Source organism: Caretta caretta, chromosome 9 (genome assembly GCF_965140235.1).
Source record: "Caretta caretta isolate rCarCar2 chromosome 9, rCarCar1.hap1, whole genome shotgun sequence".
Classification (NCBI taxonomy): domain Eukaryota; kingdom Metazoa; phylum Chordata; order Testudines; family Cheloniidae; genus Caretta; species Caretta caretta.
In genome coordinates, this window is record NC_134214.1 from 77,163,080 (window position 1) to 77,187,876 (window position 24,797).

The 24,797-nt window shown below is 44.9% G+C and overlaps 1 protein-coding gene across 4 annotated transcripts in view; it reads right to left on the reverse strand.

The window, feature by feature from the left end:
* KIF4A (kinesin family member 4A) overlaps window positions 1-24,797 on the reverse strand; it is a 40,788-nt gene that overhangs the window by 8,889 nt on the left and 7,102 nt on the right. For all 4 annotated transcript variants that reach the window (XM_075132457.1, XM_075132456.1, XM_048863589.2 and 1 more), the window contains 18 exons: window positions 23,775-23,941; window positions 23,372-23,466; window positions 19,465-19,584; window positions 17,915-18,090; window positions 17,059-17,120; window positions 11,136-11,268; window positions 10,410-10,468; window positions 10,099-10,204; window positions 9,261-9,338; window positions 8,711-8,896; window positions 7,904-8,007; window positions 5,672-5,816; window positions 5,099-5,209; window positions 4,323-4,406; window positions 3,145-3,258; window positions 1,980-2,135; window positions 671-765; window positions 40-169 (listed from right to left, as the gene is read on the reverse strand). In XM_075132457.1, coding sequence (XP_074988558.1) covers window positions 40-169; window positions 671-765; window positions 1,980-2,135; window positions 3,145-3,258; window positions 4,323-4,406; window positions 5,099-5,209; window positions 5,672-5,816; window positions 7,904-8,007; window positions 8,711-8,896; window positions 9,261-9,338; window positions 10,099-10,204; window positions 10,410-10,468; window positions 11,136-11,268; window positions 17,059-17,120; window positions 17,915-18,090; window positions 19,465-19,584; window positions 23,372-23,466; window positions 23,775-23,941 — 2,121 coding nt within the window. The remainder of the gene's footprint in view (window positions 1-39; window positions 170-670; window positions 766-1,979; window positions 2,136-3,144; window positions 3,259-4,322; window positions 4,407-5,098; window positions 5,210-5,671; window positions 5,817-7,903; window positions 8,008-8,710; window positions 8,897-9,260; window positions 9,339-10,098; window positions 10,205-10,409; window positions 10,469-11,135; window positions 11,269-17,058; window positions 17,121-17,914; window positions 18,091-19,464; window positions 19,585-23,371; window positions 23,467-23,774; window positions 23,942-24,797) is intronic.

The following is a 24,797-nucleotide window of genomic DNA, read 5'->3' on the forward strand; positions in this document are numbered from 1 at the left end:
CCAAACAGATGGATGTGCCACAATGCAGAAAGAATTTACCTCTCCAATCAGGTATTTCAGGGCACATTTTGCCTCTAGAATAGTTGCAATAGTTTCCCAGCGTTGCTTCACCCGGTCTCCATTGTCGGCATCCAATAGCTTCTGCTGCAGATCTGCTATCTGGGCACTCCTTTGGAAACAAACACACATTTGAGCTCAAGGAAAAGAATTTGGAGTAGCTCTTGGATAACACTAATGTCATATTCCCAAAACATTACATTATGGAAAGCTACTTCAGTTAGTTAAAACTTGATTGTTTGCACAGTGGTGGGGTCTGCTGCAAAGCTGCATTGGTGGGTCAGCTGGAAATTCATTCTCCTGAATCTGTACCAAGCCACTGCTTCAGCATCATGCAAGTAGGGCTGTGCTACCATCTTTCAGATAAGCAAAACAGACATACATTTCTTTTGCATAAATAGTGTTCATAGCCCCAGTATCTTGGAAATTCTCACTGGATAGCTATATTCTGCCTGAAACTACACAGAACAGGTCAGTTGGGTTTCCTATTCTTCACTTCTCCCAGGTCTCACAGAATGGCTGCAATGGTGAACGTGTAAGGTACCTTGAGATCATGGTGCTATAGATATGAGAGCTAGTTCTGCCTGCTAGAAGCTTCATGACACTCCCTTACCTGAGCGCCATCTCTGTTTCCAGGCTTTCTATCTGCTTTGTGATGGAATGGTCTATTTCTGAAGCCTGCACATCTGCGATCGAGTATGTACGTCTCTGAAGAGAATTGCAGCAAGACATAATATGAAATAATTGGAGGTTGGGGACGCAGGTGGAGAGTGCTTGAGCAGCAGTGGGTAAACCACGGGTCACGTCCGGACCGTGGGACCTGTTAATCTGGTCCTAGAGCTCCCGCCAGGGAGCAGGGGCTTGCCCTGCTCCATGCTCCAGCCAGGGAGTGGGGTTGGGGGCTTTCTGCACCACTCCCGGAAGTAGTGGCATGCCCCAACTCCAGCTCCTGCGCATAGGGGCAGCAAGGGGGCACCACACACTGCCCCTGCCCCAAGTGTCACAAGGGGACATGCTGCTGCTTCCAGGAGCTGCGGGGGCAGCACCTGCGGATAGGGCAGCGCACAGAGCAGCCTGGCCACGGCTCTGGGTAGGAGCCGGAAGTGGGACATGCCACTGCTTCCAGTAGCTGCTAGAGGTAAGCGCTGCCCGGAGCCTGCACCCTGAGCTTCTTCCTCCTGCCCCAACCCCAGCCCTGATCCCCCTCCCGCCCTCTGAACCCCCCCCCCCGTCGCTGCACAGAGCATCCTCCTGCATCCCAAGCGTCTCTCCCCAGTCCCACCCAAGAGGCTGCACTACCAGCTGGAAAGCTCCCCCACCTCCTGGCCAGCCTGGAGCCCCTTCCCACACACTGAACTCCTCATTTCTGCCCCCAACCCAGCAGGAGCCCTCACCCCAGCAGGAGCCCTCACCCCCTCCTGCACCCCAACCCCCAATTTCGTGAGCATTCATGGTCCGCCATACAATTTCTATACCCAGATGTGGCCCGCAGGCCAAAAAATTTCCCCACCCAGTGCTTGAGTCTGAGTTTTAGTTTAGACACTCTAAACACTTAAGATAGGGGTTGTATTACCAGGAAAGATGTTTATAAATAGTTCCTCTCAGCTGAAACCCGACCTTCCTTCTCAATGGAAGAAGGGGTTGTACACAAAACCTTCGATGGGGCAGGGGCTCACTCTCATGACATTGATGCCAGACTAATTGCTTTAGGAAATAGAACCACGAAGAACCAGATCCCCGCTACCTCTTGTGCTACAACCACCTCTTCATTGCTACTCCTTTCATCAGCCAGGGGGGCTGTGGAAACCTTCATCTACTCTTCACAGGAGTTCACAGGCCCAGAATGGAGAAAACAAGCATAGCAGTAAGAGGACAGAGAGTGAGTGTAGCTCTCAGCTATTGTTTCCCTGTGTGTCACTCACCCTGAGTTTTGGAGGTGGAGTCTCCCCAGCTTCCCTCTTTTCTCTAAGCTGCAGGAGTTCCTGGGCCAAGATTTTTCTATCCTCCAGAAGGTCAGAGAGGTGGCGCCGGGCCTCTTCAGTACTAACCAGAACCTCCACTTCATTTGCAAGCCAGCTCTGGAGAAAGACAGGACAGAGAATAAACCACGGGTGGGCAAACTACAGCCCACAGGCTGCATACGGCCTGCCAGCCGTTTTAATCCAGCCCTTGAGCTCCCACTGGGGAGCAGGGTCAGGGGCTGCTCTGTGCAGTCCCAGAAGCAGTGGCATGTGCCCCCTCTGGTTCCTACACATAAGGGCAGCTCCACACACTGTCCCCGCCCCAAGAGCTGCCACCGCAGCTCCCATTGGCAGGGAACCATGGTCACTGGGAGCAGCAGGAGCAGCACCTGAGAACAGGGCAGCATGCAGCAGAGCTGCCTGGCCGCACCTCCCCGTAGGAGCTGGAAGGGGGACATGCTACTGCTTCCGGGAGCTGCTTGAGGTAAGTGCCACCCAGAGTCTGCACCCCTGAGCCACCCCCACATGCCCCAAACCCCTGCCCTGATCCCCTTCCCTCCCTCTGAACCCCTCGGTCCCAGACCAGAGCACCCTCCTACACCCCAAGACCCTCATCGCTAGTCCCACCCAAGAGCCTGCACCCACAGCTGGAGCCCTCACTCCCCTCAGCCCCCCAGCGCCCACTCTGCCCCAGCCCAGAGCCCCCTCCCACACACTCATCTCCTCATTTCTGGCCCCACCCTGGAGCCCACCCCCCAGCCAGATCCCTCACCCCCTCCTGCATTCCAATCCCAATTTCGTGAGCATTCAAGGCCCACCATATAATTTTTATACCCAGATTTGGCCCTTGGGCCAAAAAGTTTGCCCACCCCTGTAATCAACTCTACTGAACATTGCAACAGTGGGACTTTGGTCACCCACTTCCTCCTCTGAACTCTTCCATATCTAGGGACAAATAAACTATGTTGCCTCTATTTACTCCTATACAGGACAGGAAATTCCATGGCCCTCCCTGTTCTCCACCCATCAAACCTAGCCTCCATCAGTGAGCTAGTCAGGCAACCTTTGTGTGAGCTCATTATTCAAAGGGATGCATCTGGCAGTGCACCACCATGCCGATACCCACTTTTACTCGAGCAGCAGCTCCTTCCATTCCTCGGTTTTGGCTTTCTTTCCGTTTATCCACTACTTCACGCTGTTTCTGTAGAGCATCTTTCAGGCGCTTGTTAGCAGCTGCTGCCTGAAAAATAAAATAAAATAAAATTCCACCACACATACAAGCATTTCCCCTCCCTGCATCCCTAGCACAGTGGAAACTGTTGGCTGCTTAGCTTAATTTGATTCACAGCTCTGGGAGCAGGACTCCATGCTGCTGAAAGTCAGTCAGGAAACATCTGCACAAAAACACTGCTGCTTTTAGCTTTAGCTGTGGAATAGCAGATCTACATTTATAAGAATCCATTCTTCCTTCACTGAGCCCTTGTAAAGCTAATACAGATGGGAGGTCAGGGAGCGCAGGGCAGTATTAAGCATGAAGGAAACAGCTGCCTGATCTGCTTTTGGAATTATTGAATGTCAATAGCCTTTGGAGGAGAATACCCCTTAACTAGGGTCTTAGACATATTACAAGCCTCTTGGTTCACCTTTAGAATGCATTTTTATTATTAAGTCTATATGCCGGGTACCTAATTTCCTGTGATTCTGCAGCCAAGTTGTCTCCAGAATACACCCAATGCAGTTGTGTGCCAGAACCGAAGCTCTCATTTTAAAAGCATTTTTGTGTCAAAACATTTCTGCTTCTAGGCCTTATAGTTGCAGAAAGCCTTTAAGAAGTGGACCCAGAGAAAACTGATGCAGTGTTGTCTTCTCACATCTGCAAACAGCCTGAGACAAGCTCTGCACAGTGTTAACTGCACCCACATACATCAATGAGAAGTCTGAAGCCTAATGTCAACACTTTAAACATTAGCGATCTCATTGGTGATCATTTTAGCAGATCCAGCTAGTGTGCTTATCCATCATTGTTGGAACAGGTGGTAAAATCTAGGGCAGGCAGTGCAATCAAGAGGTACTGGGTTTGGGAAGGAAACAGTGAGAATTAAGAGGCAGAGTCCCAAATTTTTCAAGGGGGAGAGAAAAGTCACAATGCATCCCCTCTGAACTGATATCTTCAATTCATCTCCAAACCCCAAAACTGTTCCCCAGAATATCAAGAGTTCCATCTGTCCCCTGCCAAAACTCCAGTCACGTCTTCCAGACCTTGGGGGACTGATCAGGAGTCCCTAGCAGATGCTGGCTCCTCACCTCTTCTGTTTTGCGCCTGAGGATATTGGCTTGATTCTGGAAGTCTCGTTCTAGCTTAAGCAGCTCATACTGCCTCTTGCGATCCTGAAGAGAAACAAACTAGGCAAGTCAAAAAGTTGCAGGTCATATAAAGACATGTTTACAGTGCACTTGTTTAGTCCAGGGGGATCATGACACAGACATCCTATGTGCTCTATGACAGAAACACTGATCACTGTAAGCTTGAGCTGACTTAAAATTCAGGAGGCCCTTGTTGCTCTAGAATATGGTCTCCTACGTCCTCTGGGACTAGGACTGTTCTGCTCACAACATCTTGAGACAAGGAGACTTGAAAACTAAAGAGGCACAGAAGCCCTATTAGGCCTGAATGCCACAACCTGATTGATTAAGTTAACTACTGTAATAGTAACAGCTTTAACTATTTGCTCATGTAGTGTATTCTCAATATACCCTTGAAAGGCAGATGCCTCCTACTTCTCTTTTGTGGTAAAGCTACCCCTAGGTACTAACGCTGTGGTATTTTTTCCTTCTGATTTAGATCGGAGTTGTGATCACTCTACTGGCAGATCAGGGAACCTCAGACATAAACCAATTGTCTATCTGCCCATTACACATATAACTGGTGAAAGGTGGCAGCCTGCCACTCAGGCATATATGGAACAAGAGGCTTTTTGACCTATTGGTTTGTTATTCTCAAGGCACTGTAGAGATGTTATGTTTTCAGATGTTAACTCATGGCCAGCAGCGACTGTCCAGGCAATTAATGGCTCACTTACCCGTTCTTTCAGCTGGATCACTTCCTTGTCCTTCTGCTGCTTCCACTGTCTAAATTTCTCAGCATCCTCTTTCATTTGGCGCATCAGCTGTACCCGCTGATTTTTCATTTCCTGCAGCAGGAAGTTATTCCAGTACTTACACTTTGGATAGTTTTTCCAAGTACTCTTGACAAGAGGACATATTACAAAACTTTGCCCACCCGCAGCACCTGCCTTTTGAGGATGTCAGTGCTTGAGACTAATGATTTCATCCTCTTAACCCCCACTTAAAGGGGTAGGGAATCATCTTGATTTTACAGACATGGAAACCAAGTTACAACAAAGTCAAGTGACTTGCCCAAGGCTTGGACTGAACAAGTAGTATAGCCAGATTTGACTCCCATGCCTATACTTGTACTACAAGAGCCTCCTATCCACTCCATCATTAGCAGCGATAGTCACAGAACTACAATTACAGGAGTCTTGTAATACACAGGGTGATGCCAACCCAATAAAATGGAAGTTTTCACTATCTTCTGACTGAAGTTACTCCGTTAGATGAGCTCAGAGGCTGCATATGGCAGTGTTAGTTACCCGAATCTCCTGGTTCAGTTTGGAGACTGTGCGCTCTGTAGATTCTTTCAGCTTCAGGAGTTTTGACTGTTCATTCAATTTCTTCTTTAGCTCATTCATTTGCCCTTCCAACTCCTGGAGTCTTTTCCTGCGGCGTTCACTCAGCCTGCAAAGAATCACCCTATAAATATATGCCTAGTAGAGCTATTCTCCAGAAATAGACTCCCCTTCTCCTTACTGTGAAAACAGACCCAGAATTGCAGTCCCTCACTCACCCCAGGACCTGACCATTGTATAAAGCAGAGTTTAGAAACTCTGGCTGTGCTTCTCAGCAACTCATTCAACCCAAAGGGAAGGTGGAAGGGAGATGCACACTAGAAATCTATTTCCCAGGGTGCAAGTAGAATAGTTGATCCTGGGCAAGCCAAGAACATCTCTGCTAAGAGATCAGTTCCCTTCAGGTGAAAGAGAGCCGACTGCATTGCAAACATACCTTAAAACTCCCAAAGAGAGATGGACAGCAGCTAATCCCAGAGCCCAGGTTAAATGACTCAAGCTTGTAGGGTTCACACAATGGAGCTAAAAACAACAATAATGAAGACATTTGGGCTAGGACTGAAGCCCAGGCTCTGAGACCCTCCTTCTTCACCCGTTTTCAGAGCCTGGACTCCAGTCCAAGCCCAAAATGTCTTCACTGCTATTTTTAGCTCCATAGTGCAAGCCTGATTCATTGGATCCAGGCTCCGAATCTTGCTGCTGCGGGGTTTGGGTTTTTGTTTGTTTGGTTGGTTTTTGCAGTGTCAATAGACATACCAATAGAGTCTAGAACTGTAATACGGTACACTCCCACTTAACTAGAATTTCCTTTATCTGAAAATTCTAGTTATCTGAATCCACAGTGCACTCCCCAAGTATCCCACTAATAACTTCTCAATTAACCTCTTCATGCTAAGCTAATATTCAGCAAGGAGTATAATTCATGCTATACCAGTGCAACAATATCTCCACTCACAATCTGGTTCCATGGCTGCAGCATTGTGCCCAGTTCAAAAGTGCAGCCTGTAACTAGTTGTATCCATAGCAGCCTCTCTAGTCAGCCCTCCTCTTCCATCATAGAGCCCTGCAGCCCAGGACACAAACCCTGCCAGTGACCATCAATGCAGGAATTTCACAGACACTGGAACCATCACTGAGGGGCTGTGTCCGGCCATAGCCCAGGGCAGGCAACATGTGCAGGAGAGGGGCTGACACACAGAGCTCATTGGCTCATAGCCCGGAAAGACAACAGTGGCCAATTGAGCAAAGCAGCTTCCCAGAGTGTCTTCAGCCTGCAACTCCCACTGTACCCAGACCTTTGCCTCCCAGCCCGAAGCTAGAACCAAGATCAAAAATAGTACTTCTGTTTAACTGAATGCCTGGTTATCCAAAAGTTTCAGCTGTTCCCCAAGCCATTTGGAAAAACAGGAGTATACTCTAAAGAGGCTAGCGATAAGAATAGATTTAATCAGCAGACGGCAAAGCGCTTTAAAGATAAATAAGTCTGACAAGTCCTTCCCAACAAATCAAATCAAGTACGCATTATTCTTGTTTTATTGATGGGAAACTGAGGCACTGAGAAGGGAGAAAACTACACAACATCAGAGTCTGTAGCAGGGCTAAGAATAATGCTTTGGCTTTCTGTTCTGGACGTTAAGTCTCAAGGGCCTCCCCTTCCCCATCTCAACTCCTAGCAGGATGCACTAGGTCAGAATAGATTCTCTACAAGAGAAATTGAAAATTTACTCATTCAGAGTTGAGGGTATTCCCCCCCACCTCACCACTTTATGCCAGTCTGTAGGGTAAAAACATGATACAGTAGGCACCTTCCTAGTGCCAAACATGAACCCTTCCACAGCCTAAAAATATACTCATTGTCTCAATGAAGTAGTTAAGGTTTGTGAAGCGATTCCCCAGAGCCCTCATGACCTGACAGGGGTGTGAATTCAATTCCTTAGCTTGGTTCATTGTGTAGTGTGGTGATAAAAACTACACCCAGCACCTGAAGTGTGCAGATTTATCAAATGGGACATAGTCGTGGAGGAGACAAGCCCATTCATTGCAACACAGTTTGGAATTTAGGATTTTACGTTTTATTCCAGTAGTCAGTATGTGCTGCAATGGCCAGGCCAATTTACTTGCCAGGCCAAGTGCCACTGATTGGTTCCAGTAGATGCTCATTTCTCTAATCTACTTGGCCTTTCTAGCCAGCCTTACTTTGCTTGGTTAACATCCTTCTTTGCAGTGTGAAGTGCAAGGATCAGTTCTTCCTTCTCTTTTTGCAGGCTGCTGACCTCCAACTCCAGGCCCTTGATATTAGTCTAGAAAGGAGACAGGAGCAGAGAGATTTCAAGTCTTGAAATCCCAATGGCTAGGGACAAGGCTAGATAAGGTCTTGGGGAGCCATGTTTCCCTTCAATAGGTTGGACAACTGCACTATTGTCGGAGGAATCAAAAGACTTCTCCATGCAGCAGCTGTAGGAGCCAGATCAATATACACCTGCAGTTAGCCTTTAGTCTGGCAGTCATGTTTTGATCAATAAATCAGGTGGGTGCTGGAATCCATCATTTTTGAACTTGTAGGAAAGAGGAAGCCAGTTCAATGGCAGCAGTGGCCGAGTTCCATGGAGGCTAAGCACTGCCACAACAGAAGTGCAATTCTGAGGGGTGAGTTGGAAGACTGGGACTACATGGAACAGTCAGTAGCCAGTGTCCTGATCAGAAGCAGCAAGGACTGGCTGCTTAGAACGATGTGCAGCCATTTAGGCACCGTAGTTCTGCCACCTGTGGGCACCTACAGCTAGATGATTACCATTCCAGAGATGGCCGAGTTCTGTGACAGAGGCTCTCTCATACCACACCTCAAGACATATGGAGTTCTTACTATGAGAACCACCAGGGGAATGCTCATGTTCTGATTAATCCCTTCCCCCACTAGCATTACAAAACATGCACATATGGGATGAAGAAGAGGACAACACTGGACAGATATTTCCATGAGCCTTCCTGGAAAGGAGCATTTACCTGGTATTGGGACTGTATTGGCTCCAGCTGGCTGTCATTCTGGGTCATTTTCTTGGCCAAGGCCTCTTTCAGAGCCAGGGCTTTATTTAATTCTATCAATGCTTTGGACATCTCTGCCTGGCGGAGGGCATGCTGGGTGGTGAAAGCATCTGGGGATCTCTTGCTGTCCTGGCTGGTTTCTGCTTGCTGGAATATAGACACAATTATTAGCCAGAAGAAACGAATTCCAAGGAGCTCCTCAGTGCTTGCATTGGCAGTTTGAACATAGTTAGCAGAACAGTTGAATACTACTGAAGTAAGCAGCAGTATTTATATAAAATGCTTGGACATTTTTTTTTTTTTTAAAACATAACTTTATAATTTTAAGAAGGAGAAAATAAAAAAACAGGAAAGGGTACAGTAAAGGAGGAAGGATAGATGGTAGGAAGTAACTATAAAGTGACAAACACATGGGATTAGGGAACAGGAAAGATGCAGTTACTGAGTGAATGAGAATATTTACATATAGTCAAAATCTGCAGTATATCAGACCCCCCCCCCCACTACTTACAGCGTCAGATTCTTGCTCAGAGTTTGCCATCTCAGCAACAGCTTCCATGGATGCTGCCACATAGGCAGCACTTTCATCCTGTGTAGCACAAACAGAGCACTTTAATGTACAGCAGTGAGAAGTGATGTGCAGTTAACAAGGGCTCCTCGCTGTCCATTTAGAACAGCAAAGGCTTCTCTAGACTCTCCTCTGATCTGAAAAAACTCTCCTCTCTAGGAAGGGAAGGTCACTGGCATCCCATTTTAACAGCAACAGTGAACGCCTCTTTTGAACGCAGTCTCAATTGACAAGCCAAAGTTACTCCCTATCAGACACTTCCTGCACTGCACAGAATTGGCAGCCAGTTCCTTACGGGGTGGCTGGAGCTTTGAGGGACATCTAGGAAGGGGAACATGGAAGAATCATATATTAGACAAGGACATGACATTTTCAAACAATTCCAGCTCCCTCCAATAGGGCCGTTTACTAGAAATATAGAAGCTAAAACCCTGAGCTTCCAAGAGTTGTTTTTGCGCCCTGCATTACCCAGTCTTTGGGCTGTAAATTTGTGCAATAGTCTCACTTCACAGCATTTTTCTGAGGATACTCATTTACTCTGGAGCGAGCAGCTATCTGAGCATAAAATGGTCATTTTGTGGCTTTGAAGTTTCAACAGGAAGTCTATATTAAAGTAACTTGCCAAGAGCCATTTAACAGCCACACACCTTGTGCAAAGGGCTTATTTAGCAGGGCTTTAAAGAAACCACTACCTAGCAGACTGGCACCATACCACTGAGTTCATCTCAGTAGGAAGCTCATTTGGTACAGGGATCTTCCCATTCCCTAGGTCAGTTCTTACCTGTAACTGGACTATCACTTGCTGGAGATCACGAATCACTTCTATGTTCTCTTTGAGCTCCTGATCCTCCAGAGTCTCTACCAGCTTCTGCAGATCAAGTTTGCACCTAAAAAATTCAGACATGCAACTGAGTCCACGGGTCTTGCTTGGCAATTGCATGTCTGACTGCTCAATAGATAGGGTATTGCCAACATACTTGCTCACCCTCCCTGCATACAGATGGACTTTGGAATAACAAATGCAGAGCCAATCAATGAAATGAACAGTGTTGCAGGGCACTTCTGCAGCACATGAAACTGGATGGGACTTACGCAGCATGCTGCCGGAGTTCCTCTAGTTTGGCATTCATCTTATCATTTTCTTGTTCTGTCTAAGAAAAGAAAAAAGTCAATTAGATACTGAATTATAGAAGGAGAAGCAGGAAACAGTTATCTTCTTTGTAGCAATACTGCTTCATCATTCTACTGTAAGGTGACTTGCATTGTGATTCAGTACAGGTTTCTGCACACTCAGGGGAAGGTTAGTTCCCTTTAATTTAAAGTAAGTCTGGAGTTTTCTCCAAAGCCAACAAAAGAGCAGGTATTAGGAGCTTTTGGGAGAAGTTGGGCATGCAAGACACATTTTTACGTATTTAACCCTGAAATCACAAAGTTTGGCAGTACAACCACTGAGGGCAAATGGCCTCCAAATAGTCAAGACACACAGAGCCACAGTGACTGATGGGAGAACTTGGGAAATAGAAAAGTTGGTATTCAGTGTTGTATTCCTGTGGGTAATGCATTTTCAGAGCAAAGTGCAATGTATTCCAGTTCTAGTACATTTGAGTCAAAACCTGCAGGCTTCGGAACCAGATGCATTCTGTAGCTTAACATGATATTGCTACTGGACATTTAATATGTTCCCTACAAATTTAGCTTTAGTCCTCCAGAGTCAGATGTTCCTGAATACCATTAGAACACTGTTAGTGGTCAATTTCCAACAGGTGGGAAACAGTAGTGTGTAGCTAAAAGCTCTTCACATAGAATTTTGAGCCTTACCAGAATGATTCTCTCCAACATCTGGGCTGTCTGACCAGCTGCCTCACTCAGACCTCGGCTCAACTTTTCATTTTCCTCCATCAGGGACTGGTTCTTCTCCATGAGGGATTGCAGATTCTCTGATGGCTTCACACTAATTAAGACAAGTGTTTATTATTTTAATGCCAATGAGATGTTTACTGTTACAGACTGACAGTATCCTGAATGAACTTTATTGAATTAAGTTAAACCTTATTGAATTTGGGTTAATACCTGTTGGATAAACATTTTCATTTCCTATACAGTGTATGTATTATTGTGAGATTTTATGGAACTTCTTTAGCAAGAAGACAGATTACTGCAATCTTCGGAAGGTATGAGGAAGTTCAAAGGTCTTTTTGGAACAATACGTTGGAAATGGATTTCCTTAGGAAGTACCTTGAGGTGAAGGGAATATAAGTTCTACCCCTCTAGATCCAACCTTCAAAGACATGCTTTGGGGGAGGTGGGGGGGGTAGGGAGAGAGAGAGAGACACACGCGTATTGTAATTACCTGCTTCTGGAAAGTCCAGCTCAAAAACTCCTGGAACTGTATAAAAGAGTGGCCTAAACTTGTCATGAGGGTACTTGTTCTCAGCTGAAGCAGTTATGAACCGGCAACTATAAGGAAGCCCCAGGGGAGTGTTGGAAGACTTTTCTCACCAGAATACATTAGGCCTACTCTACACAACACAGTTAGGTTGACACAAAGCAGTTTATGTCAACCTAGCTGTGCACGTGCCTACACTTACAATCAGTCTCCCACCACTGTAAGCACCCCGTTACGCCAACATAGTAACATCAGCTCCCTGAGCAGCATAGAACCACAATCAGTGTGCTTAGGTTGACACAATGCAAGTGTAGACACTGCATGATTTATGTTGACACTAACTGCCCTCCAGAGCTATCCCACAATGCTCTACACTGGCTGCTTTAGTCACCATTGTGAACTCCACTGCCCAGGCGTCACAGAGATCCATAAGTCCCTAATCCCCTTAAAGCCCTGCAAATTGTTGAAATTCCTTTTCCTGGCTACTAGACTTGGTGATCATAACTAGCAGCTCTTCACTGTTGAGTGCAACTCTCCAGCAGACTATGTTGGCTACGTGCTCCAGATGCACTGACAGGAGATATTGGATATCGTGGACCTGCAGGAAGAAGAGGCTGTGCAGGCACAGTTGTGGACCAGCCGTAAAATGTTGATATTATGAACAAATTGCTCAGGGGATGCAGGAGAAGATGAATGACAGGAACCAGCGGCAGTACTGGGTGAGAAGCAAAGGAGTAGTGGCAGGCGTACCAGAAGACCAGGGAGGCCAATGATCAAACTGGGTGCCAAGCCACAGACGTGCTGCTTTTATGAAAAGCTGCATGCCATATTGATGGAGACACCACCACCACTCCCACAGCACCGGGGATACCTCTAAGGGCCCCGAGTCACAAGCCCCTGCCATGAACAGTGGAGGTAGTGGATGAAGAGGAGTATGGGGGACAGGGGACCAGGGAATCCAGCTACGCAGCAAGCCAGGACCTGGATTTATTTGTTTGTTTTGACTCCACCACAGTCCAACACAGGCAAGCCTGATACAGGGAAAGGAACCATTATTTTCAATTACAAAGCTGGCACTCTCAAAGTAGCAGGACACGGTCTTTTCATTAATTTATTCATACAACCAAAAGAGGTAGAATTGCCATCTGCTTTTCATTCCCCTCCAAGATTACGTGGGGGCATGTGCAGTAGTTTATATATGTACACAGGGATGTCCCTTGAATCCTCCTAAGATCACGATGAAACTTTCATGAGAGTATTCTGCCAAAAATTTCTAGGGAGAGCTGCCTTATTTCTTCCTCCGCAATAGGACACTTTCCCATGCCACTCAGTGATAACTTCAGACGACACTATTGCAGTACACAGGCTAGAAGCATCTGGGCCTGGGCGGCTTCAGGACATGAGCTGCAGCTGTGTTCTCTGCCTTTGTTACCCTCAAGAATGAGATGCTAGCTAAAAACCACCATCATCTGTGGAAAACGGTGCCAGCATTCAGTGCCATTGCCCTATGCTACTAGAATCATGCAACAGAGCAATTCCCCCCTCATTTCCACATCCTCCAGCAGGCCATACTGACCATGGCTGGTGATGTCACTAGCACTATTCACAAGCAATCCCAAGCAGAAGAAGCGAGAATGTAGTGCTTATAACTTTAGGGGAGCAAGGTGAGTGAGATCCGCATTTTAAGTTTTGTTTTCTGTAGAGAATATGCTGCTAATGGTACCTCTGTTTTATCTTCAGCTGCTGCCATTGCGGCCTTCAAAGTCTCCCCCTCCACACTTGCAGAATGCCTGAGCCAGATAAAGAGGAAAGAACAGGACTCGGGATGACATGTTCAATGAGATCCTGCAAATCAGTGCCCTCAGGCCTTGAGCACAGAGCCTGGAGGATGAACGTTGTGGACATTCTGGAGAAGGAAAGAGTGGAGAGGACAAAGGCCCAGGAGTCCCAACAGGAAAAGGAGATGCACCAGGACATACTAGGGCTTCTCAGGCAGCAGAACACAGGTGCTGCACACTGGTGAACATGCAGGTTCAACAATTCTGTGCTCGCCACCCTCTGCAGCCCATTAAGAACTCAATATTGGGGACCTCTGTATGCACCCCCTGAACATTCCACATGGCATTAGGGGTTGCTGCACTACTCCTTCCATTCCATCCCAGGGAACATTAATGACAATCACAGCTTCATATTCACCAACTGTGACTTTCACAGGTAGGTGTACGTGTTTAGTTAAGATGGACATGAAGGTCCTTTCCCCTTCAGAATTTCTGTTCTATTAATTTACTAAGTTTTTAATGTATTTGTTTTTGTTACACAACTCATAGGATCATTCACAAACAAAATTATATGCCTACATGTGTAGCAATCACCACACGATTCTTACCAGGGCACAAAAGAACAGGGACAGGTAGAGCACCCAACACCATCATACCCTACTCTGGCTCTCTGTTAAAAACCTGTCTTCAAAACCTCCGAGTCATATAGCATAGCACTGAGCTCTTCTAATAGCCCATGTATCTGGCTGCTCAAATTCAGCAGACAGCTGCTCCACCGTAACAGAAACTTTTCCTGCTTTGCTTCACATATTATGCAGGACACAGCAGGCAGTCTTAACTATTGGGATATTTTTCTCACTGAGGTCCAATCTTATGAGTAAACAATGCCAGTGACTCTTCAAATTACCAAAAGCCCATTTAATTATTATTTTGCACCTGCTGATCTGTCGAGATGGCCAATGTATGACTTCATGAGCCAGGGGAGCAAAGGGTAGGCTGGGACGCCCCCATCACTATTGGCATTTCAACATCCCCAATGGTAATCCACCAGTTGGGAAAGTCCCTGCTTATACCTTTCCAAACAGTCCTGTATTCTTAAAGATGCAAATGTCATGCACCTTCCCTGACCAGCCCACACTGTCGTCATTGAAGCAATCCTGGTGATCTGCCATTGCTTGTGTAACCATAGTAAAGTAGCCCTTTCTGATGATGTACTCAGTGGCACCGTGGTCTGGTGCTGAAATAGGGATATGCATGCCATCTATTGCTCCACTGCAGTTTGGATTTGGCAGCAGTGGGGCTCCCAAATCCACCTACTATATCCTGCACATTGCCCAGAATCACAGTCCTACATAGCAGGAAGCAATTAGTGGCTCTGCACACTTGGTATTACAACAGCACCTGCAGTGGATTTACCCAGCTCCAAATTGATTCCCAACTGATGGGCAGCAATCTGGCATAGCAAATTTCCCTAAGACAAAATGCCCCCCACTTGTCCATGGTCAGAGCAGCTCACGTTGGTATCTCTGCGCTGGAGGACTCGGGCGAACTCAGCACACAGATCCAGGAAGTTGGCTTTCCGCACCCAAAAGTTCAGCAGCCACTGCTAGTCATCTCAAACCCATATTATGATGCAATCCACCAGTCAGTGCTTATTTCTCGGGTCTGGAAGCAATGCTCCACCTGCTGCAGCTTCTCTGTGAATGCCACCAACAACCTTGAATTGGTTCTCACTATGTTCCACAGCTATCTGTCCTCCAAGGAAATGTCATGTTCCCTCTCATTTGGTTTTTCTTATGGCTTTGCAAATACTCCAGGATCACGTACCCTGTTCTCGCAACACTCATGGACAATAGTGCTGAGCTGTGCAGGCTCCATGCTTCTGTCAGAGATGGTGGACAGTGAGGAGGGTCATAGGTTTTTGACAAAAGTCACAAAAAGTATGGGATGCAGACAGTTGCAAACTGGTGAGTTGACACCATGCTCCCAGTCACTCCTGTGAGACTTGTTTAGGACCCATCATGCATCTTCCTAAAAGACAGTGTGCTGGACAGTGGCAAGTTGTACAACAGGATACCTACCCATGAAGCACTGCACTCTGCATCAGTACACTTACCAGGAGTGCTTATGCTCACCACCGACACAAGGAGCCAAGTACGCATGCACACAAGCCATGTAGTAACTGCGGCAGCTGTGTGCCAACATGACTTGAGTCGACATAAGCTTGTAATGTAGGCATGGCCTTAAGCTTACCAGAAGCCCTATTAGCATATGTTCTGGGTTCTTTTATTGTTTTTAATAGGTTCTCTCTCTAATGCTTTTTATCTTAAGAATAAAGTAGGCTTCCTTAAAAAGAACCATGTAGTCATATATCCGTGGCAATCATTCTGGTATCAGTCTCTCAAGAGAAAGCAAGTAAGTCTGTTTAAGCAGACTGTCTTTGCTGGGAAATACACAATGAAGGCAAGAAACTGTACAACCTGGAAATACCCTGGTCAGAAGGGTGAGAGACATGCATCTCCACCTGAGAGAGGCAACAGCTGGGGAGCTGGAAGCCTAAGGGTAGGCACCCTTGCTGAGATGCAGGTGCAGTCACCCTGAACTGTGACAGAAAATTGAAGAGAGAAAACTCCTGTATTGAGAAGCTTACAGTCTAGGAAGATGGAAAAGTAATCTTTGCTTACTTTTAATTTACAGTTTGGGTGATGGATTGAGAAACTATACAGCAGAAGTGTCCAGTAGGAAGGAGGAAGTACAAGGGATTTTATCCAATATGAGAAATACATGGTCAGTAAAATGCTACCCTTCAATTTAAAAAGCAGGGTCAGATGCCTGCTCAGGGAAGTTTTATGGGTAACCCCAGCAGCTGCCTGTCAGACAAGACCAACTACAGCTCAACTGCAACTTTAGTAAAGTTTTGGAGTGAGATTGAAGTTCTCCGCACATTTCCCAACAGAACTATGACAAACAGAGGCTGGATCAGTTTGAGAGAAGGATATAACTGGTGAAACCCAAATCCTGAATTTAAGACCTTCAAGCACTATAAAAGTTAAACAGTTACTGCATCACATAGGCAAGTGGATACTATTTAGGTAGCATCACTGTGGCTGGTGTTAAATTGAGAAATGGCATTCACTTAGGAGTAGATGCACCCTCTAAGACAAACCCACACACACATCATTTCCTCCCTGGATTTACTAGCGTTTGCTTTTTAAGCTAGAGAGGAAATAAAGTCAGTTACTCATAGTGTTTGTTAGCAGCCTCTTAGAAGGCTGATATTTACACCACTAAAATGTTACCATTATTGACCAAGTTCCTCCCCATGCCTCCTCTACTACAGCTAGACTGTTGCATTCTTACAGAGGGTATTGTTGCATATGGAAGCGAAATACTGGGAGCATGACAAAGGAGTGAGAAAGAGGACTTGACAAATACTTGAGTGAAAAATTAGTTCCTGTCTTAGCACCAAGTGCAGTCTAGAGCCTCAGTACAAGAGGGCTAGTCAGGTGGGGGGACGGGGAGGTGTGGGGAATCAAGGCCTCTAGTTATATTAAGAGCATTAGTCTACAATTCTTACTTGACAGACACTGGGAGCGTCCCTCCATGGGCTTGCAACAACAAGACCTGCAGCTGTTGTACCTAGAGGGAAACAGAAAAAAAGTACCCAACTTTGAATCTACCTCTATAGTAATCAGCTCAGAGCACACTGACCTCTAAGAAAGAGTTGGAGCTGCAGGAATTAACATTAATGACTAAGAGGGAGCTTTTCCCTCTCTGTCAGTGCTGAACCAATGCTCCAGCGTTATTTGACAGCACAATGTTACCTTTCACATGATACACAAGATAGAGTTTATGAGCACATCTTCACTGAAGAGTCCCTACAAGAGTGCCAGGAGAAATAGGGAGAAAGCATTATCCTTTATGTTTTAAGCAAACTAGAATTTGATTAAACTAGATTTGCCTGCAATTGATTGCATATGAACCCTTCTACATTTCCTATCCTAAACTTGGGCAGTATAGCTGTGCAGCGTTCGCTAGATGCCATACTTCACTCCAGAGATGGCTACACTTTGGTGGCAGTGACATTTCTTATGCTGTGTCCAGTGCACAATTAATGTGAAATGTAAACTGTGGTGGACACCAACACTTGGCCACCTTGAAGCTTGACCTTGAAGGCCCAACCTAAAAGTGGAGAAAATAAATGTTCCAGGTGCAGCACACTTACAGTGGAGAATCTCAAGCAGCATGTGGCATTAGAGAAGAGGCCACTGCACACAAAAACATTTACGGATTTCCTTTAAGGTGACCCATAGCTAAGTGAGTTCAATGTCTATTTCTCTTTCGTGAATTTGATGCAATGAGGATTATCTCACTTTTGCTATGTACAACAGATGTTTTCCAGCCTCCAGCTGAAGGAGGGAAGTGTTCAGTACCTGCTGCTTTAGATGATTTAGTTCAGCTGCCTGAGGATCAATGTTGACTATTGGTTTGTTTTTTATTTTTCTCGCCCTGTCAGCATAGCGCAAAGTGTTTAAGGTTTCTTCTAAGTTGGAATCTGCTGGGCTCACACAGGCAATCATGAGAGTGTGGCTGTTACCACCCAAGGAATCTGAATAGAAACAGAATGGGACAAAGCATTACTGAGACAGTGAAAATGTCAAAGTGGGTTAGTGATGGAAACCCAGAGCTGTAAGAGTGCACCAAACCCATAAAACACAATGGTCAAAACCTCTTGTCTGTGTTGGCAAACGTGCTAGTCATGTAATACTCAATAGCTGATTTCTCCCATTACAAGAAACACTGTTAAGAAAAGCAACTAGTAAGAGCCCCACTGAAATATGTCACCCCACCTCCTTCTTCCCCTCAAAAAGTTAAACAACATTTTTCACATATGCTATTTTGCCTCCTGTTTCTACTCCAAACGCCGGTGGTTTGACATCACATGCTGCTAACGGGAGTCTCATGTCAAGCAGCTACACAATTCCCTATATCAATGTTTCAGGTACTCTTACTTCTGCTGGCATCAGCTCCCCTGGAAGATGAAATTTCATGGGTACTCTGGACAGTCAAACATCAGATCAGACTTCATTCTCCTTCATTTGAAGATCTGAACAAATATACTCCCCCTGGCAATGAGCTGCCCAGAATGGCTTATTACTTTTGCACCCAGCGTCTGTATTATCCAGCTTTGTGCCATAAGTCTCCTGAGAAGAGCACAAATGGCCCTGCTCAAATTCAGCTCACTCAACTGGGTTTCTTAAGAAGGTTATGGCACCTTACAGTCCATGTTTTGAAAGATGTAAAATGGTTTTGTGTAGCAAGTTACTTCACTGTGAAAAGGAAGACTGAAAAACTAATTTAATAAATTGAGCTATTTCCTTTTTATTCCCAGACTAAAGTGTCATTAAGATGAAGACTAAAGATTCCAGATCAGGAATTAAGGGTAAATAACAACATTCTTGTAATGTGTTTTATCACAAAAACAAGCATTACAAACTCAGAAAATTCAGAGTTAAGGTTAAACTTAAGAAATCCAAAAAAAAAAAAAACAAAAACAAAAAACACATTAAGGTGTAAATGTTAAGGGACACAGCGTCTTAGCTCTGCCCTGTGGTGACATGGTGCAGTAACCATTCAGTTATGATTTGTTGATACTAGTGATTGTGCCTCCAGATTAGATTAATGTATTTTAAAAAGGCAGTTTAGAGTGTCTCAAGGTTTTTTTCCTTATAGTGTCACTGCAGGATAGAGTTAGAGTTGTTTGTGCCCCTACGCCAAAGCATTTGCACTCAAAGATAAGACAACAAAAACACAGAGGGATTAAGGATCATGGGTATGTGGAATAAAGCACAAATAATACATTCATATCAGGTCAATGAGAATGTAACACACTTGGCCTGAGGGTTACACAGCTCTTGACATATTATTTTGTTACATATTTATTTTTAACTATAGAACAGAACTATACCGGTATGGCTCTTACCTTGCAGCAGCCGCGTTAACTTGGAGTCTCTGTAAGGGACAAAACCACCCTTTTTATTTTCATCGCCAAGAGCACTGATTACATTCCCCAGGCATAGGAGACCTCTGTTAATGTTGATTCCTGCACACACACAATAAAATCCAAAGTGAGTAAGAGTTAAACCAAATAGATAGATTGCTTTATTACTGTTTATGTCCTATACTTGCCAACAAAGGCCAGAAAATGTAGAAAATGAAGAGGTTTAGTCCTCATAGAAAAGCTCCAGTTCCCAGAAGGAAATCCCTCCCTATGCCTTCTTCCCACAGGTTTGCATAAGAGATTTAATGAAGAAGGATATGGTTACAGAACAGATGTGCTATGTGGAGTCATATGAAGCACCAGCAGGTTAATAACCTTCAATGTTGTCCTAGTCAGAATGGCAGAGGAACTTTTCTTTAAAGACCTGCTCTTTTCTCCAACTGAAAACCCCAAAATAGGGAAAGAACAGATTAAAGAACATTTTGATAAGTCAGATGTATTCAAGTCAGCAGGGCCTAATAAAATTCAACCTAGGGTACTTAATGAACTAGCTGACAATCTCCAAACCATTAGCAATTATCTTTGGGAATTCTTGGAGGATGGCGAGGTCCCAAAGGACCGAAGAAGGGCAAACATAGTACCTATCTTTAAAGTGGGGAACAGAGATGACCTAGAGAATTATAGACCAGTCAGCCTACATATTATTAAACAAATTTGGAAGCATCTACATGGTAACAGGGTTACAAGGAATAGCCAGCATGGATTTGTCAAGAACAAACCAGGCCAAATCAACCTAATTTCCTTCTTTGTCAGAGTAAGTGGCCTAGGGGATTGTGGGGAATGGAAGAAGTAGATGTTATGTTTATTTTAATAAGGCTTTGTGACAGTCCCAAAAGACACTCATGAGCAAACTGGAGAAATGTGGTCTAGATGAAATTACTATAAGATGGGTGCACAGCTGGTTAGAAGACCATACTCAACGAGTAGTTATCAATGATTTGCTATCATAGTGGGAGCGTATATCTAGTGAGGTCCTGTAGGGGTCAGTCCTGGATCTGGTACTGTTCAGTATTTTCATTAATGACTTGGGTAATAGAGGGGAGATCATGCTTATTGAAATTGCAGATGACAGGTTGGTAGGGATACAAGCACTTTGGAAGACAGGATTAAAATTCGAAATTGCCATGACAAATTGGAGAATTGGTCTGAAATCAACAAGATGAAATTCAGTAAAGACAAGTGCAAAGTACTGCACTTAGGAAGGGGGGCGTGGAAAAATCCACAGCTACAAAAGGGGGAATAACTGGCTAGGCAGTAGCACTGCAAAGAAGCATCTTAAGGTTATAGGGGATCACAAATTGAATATGAGCTAGCAATGTGATGCAGCTGCAAAAAAGACCAATATCATTCTGAAGCCTATTAATAGGTGTGTCATATTAAGACGCGGGAGGTTGTTGGTACTGGTAAGGCTTCAGCTGGAATACCGGTGTTCAATTCTGGGTGCCAAACTTTATGAAAGATGTGGACAAAACTGGAAAGAGTCCGGGGGGTGGGGGGAATGATATAAGGTTTAGGAAATCTGACAGAGAAAGGTTAAACTGATTATGTTTAGTCTTGAAAAAGAAAAACTTAAGAGGGACCTGATGATAGTCTTCAGATACATTAAAGACTGTTATAAAGTGGATGGTGATCAATTGTTCTCCATGTCCACTAAAGTAGGATAAAAAGTAATGGGCTTAATCTGCAGCGAGAGAGATTTAGGTCAGATATAAGGAAAACTAACTAGAAGGCTAATTAAATTCGAGAATAGGCTTCCAACAGAAGTTGTGGAATCCCCCTCACTGAAGGTTAAGAACAGTTTGGACAAATACCTGTCAGGGATGGTCTAGGTTTAGTTGGTCCTGCCTCAGTACAGGGGGCGGGACTTAATGACTCACTGAAGTCTCTTCCAACCCTATATTTCTGACTCAATGAACATCAGAGTTTCATCCTACTAGATTTGGATATTTTTTTGAAAAACGAGAACCAAGGATGAACAGCATCTGCCCTTCTCACCTCCCACCCCATTATCAGAGTGCAACAGATGGCTTATTTTGGTACAGTCAAAGGTTCATAAAGATCGTAGCAATCAGTGATGTTTTAGCATGTTGGACCTCTACCCTTATATCCATTCCGCCTAGAAGAGTCAATGCTGACATCAGCTACAGCGTGATGGCGAGAGTGGAAGATAAGGCACATTTTCCTTCCCCATACTTTGCTAGTTGAACACAGGAATGCAGTAACTGACAATGTGCCTCATCTAGTCCAGTACCCATCTCTGACAGTGATCAACACCAGGAGCCTCAGAAGAAGAAACCCTAACGTGGGGTAGTTATGGAATAACTTGCTCCCAGAGAAAGTTTGATCCTAATTCCCATTAGAGGATGTCTTATGCCCCAAGTTGAGGGTTTATATTTTTTTCCATAGCTCTTGTTTATTTTTAGCTTTTACTATTATAACTTAAGACATTCTGTTATCCAAGTAAAATGTCTAACCCTTTTTGGAATCCTGCTAAGCTAATGGCCTTAGCAATATCTTGTGGCAGTAATATCTTCTGCATTGTGTGAAAAGTGATGTATCAGTTTTGAATTGATTGCCTTTGGATCTCATTGAACATCCTTATGATCAAAGGTGAATAGACATTTCAAATCTACCTAGAACCCTTCAGTGGCTAGCATGAGTTCCTCCAAGTTTCCTGTTCTTCTGCACCAACCCAAAGAATCTTGTTCTGATTTTAAAGGGTGAATGTAGAGGAAAGACTGGTTGAGTCCTCTAATGCAGCAGTTCTCAAACTATGGGGCAGGCCTCCCACAGGAGGGTCGGGAATGTGTGGATTTAAAAAACCTCTGGCTGTCAGCCCCAGATAGGGTGACCAGACAGCAAGGGAGAAAAATCAGGACGGGGGTAATTGGCACCCATATAAGACAAAACCCCAAATATCGGGACTGTCCCTATAAAATTGGGACATCTGGTCACCCTAGCCCCAGGTGACAGGGGCTCATGCAAAAGTGCCGTGCACACCTGGTAGGCAGGGATAAAGGGGACAGCCAGAGCCTCAGCACCTGGGCTCTCCTTCCCCCCCACTACACCCAGTCCCTCACCAGGAGGCAGCAGGCTCTGGCTGTCAACCCTGGGGTGGCAGAAGCAGTGCAGAAGTAAGCGTGGCCATGGGGTTCTATGTCTGCTGTGAAAAGTGATTCTGACATATATCACTTTTCACATTGCCACCCTTATTTCTGTGCTGCTGCATGCTCTCCACTCTGCCTTCATAGCTGGGTGGCGGTATATGTACTTGGGGAAGAGACGCATAAAGGACTACAGACACAAATAAGTTTGAGAACCACTGCTCTAGTGGATTTAAAAAAAAGGAGAAGAAATTTTTTGTCTTTGTTTTTGCTGGATTCCTTAGAGATTCGCAATGGAAGATCAGCCCTTAACTGAAGGTCTATGACTCTTTCAGAGAGCTTTTCTCCCAAAGCATTTCATGCACTTGGGCTAAATAACTGAACACTGTGTTTGATCATCAGAACAAAAAGCTTTCCCCCTCAACTGCATATGTTTCAGTCACTTAGGAAGCCATGATCCAGCTAGTCCTTCAGTCCTCAAATTCCAGAAGACAAAGCCTGATATATTCCTGACATAAAAGCCAAACAGAAAGTTTTACTAGATACCTTTCAAGCTCTCCTTATACCTCAAAACCCAGCAAAAACAAGTCTCTCTCCTTTATGTGTCACCTTTAAGGTCAGGATTTCAGAGTGGTGTGCTGTATTTTGTCCTTTCTAGGAATGTCAGAGGTGAAGAGCACAAGCTTGCACTACTGAAGTTGTTTGAAGTTATTGTGCTTCCTTACCTTCCTTTAGTCGGTCCCCCTCAGCCTTGGTTTTCTTTTGCCTTTCGGAGCCAGCAAGATCTACAAGGTGTAGCTTGCAGCGAAAGCTGTTGTTCCTACATCAGACAGAAAAGTTACACTCCTCAGCTAATGTGTGGTTAGAATGCGAGCAGCAAGCAGGATGTAGGGGATTTCACATCAGAGCTGATCCAATGGGTTTAAGAGTGCATTTCTTATCAAAGTGCTGCCACTGGCTTTTGAAATTAGGAGAGTCCAGTGACTGTATATCTTTGAGGCAACTTTTTCTAGAGTCAACCAGTAATGGTTAAAAAGGTTACCTTTTGATAGGCAAGTATGAAATCTCAGACTGACAAGAGACAGGGTTGAATCAGAACTGTTACCGAAGGAGTTCTCGCTTTCTTACTTGTCACATTTCTTTCTCTGTTCGATTGAAATGGTGAAGATTGCATGGGACCGCGAGGACTGAGAGTTCATAGCTGTAGAGGCCACAGTTCTGGAATTGTTTCCCTGCTCCAGACAGAGGACGGTATCTTGGGCACACGCCACATCCCGTTCTGTTAATCCTACAATCTGTGCCAAGAACGAAGAATCTGGTTTCGTCTTCTTGCCTCTCAATATTCAGCCTTCACTTACTACATTACAGATGTGTACTTATGTCTCAGACCAAGTCCCTGCTTCCATCCCACTGTGACCACAACTAGCAAAGGAGAAACACACATTTGCACTCTGCTGTAGTCTAACAGACTTTACCAGAGATTAATGCTCACCAAGGGGTCCAAATTTGTGCCAACTAAGAGCTGTATTAACAGCTTATAAATAGGCATATCTAATTGCCATCCAGGAGCCCAGTATGCTGCCACTAACATGAGTCATGCCTCATCTAAAATACAGAAGCAAATCCTCTGAAGGTGCCAGCATACAAAGCTGCATAAGAGAACCTTTGTTCCAGGCATCCAACTAGAACATAGATACTACATATGCCCAAGGTTTTTGGAAATATGGCAATCAGCAACCCACTCACCATTTGGAAATGTTAATGAAGTATGATTGACAAGCCCTGGAGACAAAAGCTAGTTTATCCACAGAACAGATGCAGGATGAAACAGCAGCACAAAACTTTCCCTACACTGTACCCCAAACTCATCTATGGACTTCAGGCCTTCTCTGGGGGACTTAGAGACAGAGTTTAGTTTCATATCTATAGCCAGTGCCTGCCATGGCCATTTTGCTGTAGCTTTCCTCCGTTTGAGTTTGGGAGAAGGCATGCAGCAAGGAAGTTTGGCTTCAGGAACTACAGTAATGTGTTACTTTAAATAAAATCAGGGTTTGAGTTAATGTTATCAGTTCACTGAGAGCTTTAACTAGCTGTGGTCTGAAATCTAGATCCTAATGAAGTCATCGCAGAGCAGGTTTGAGAATCACCAGA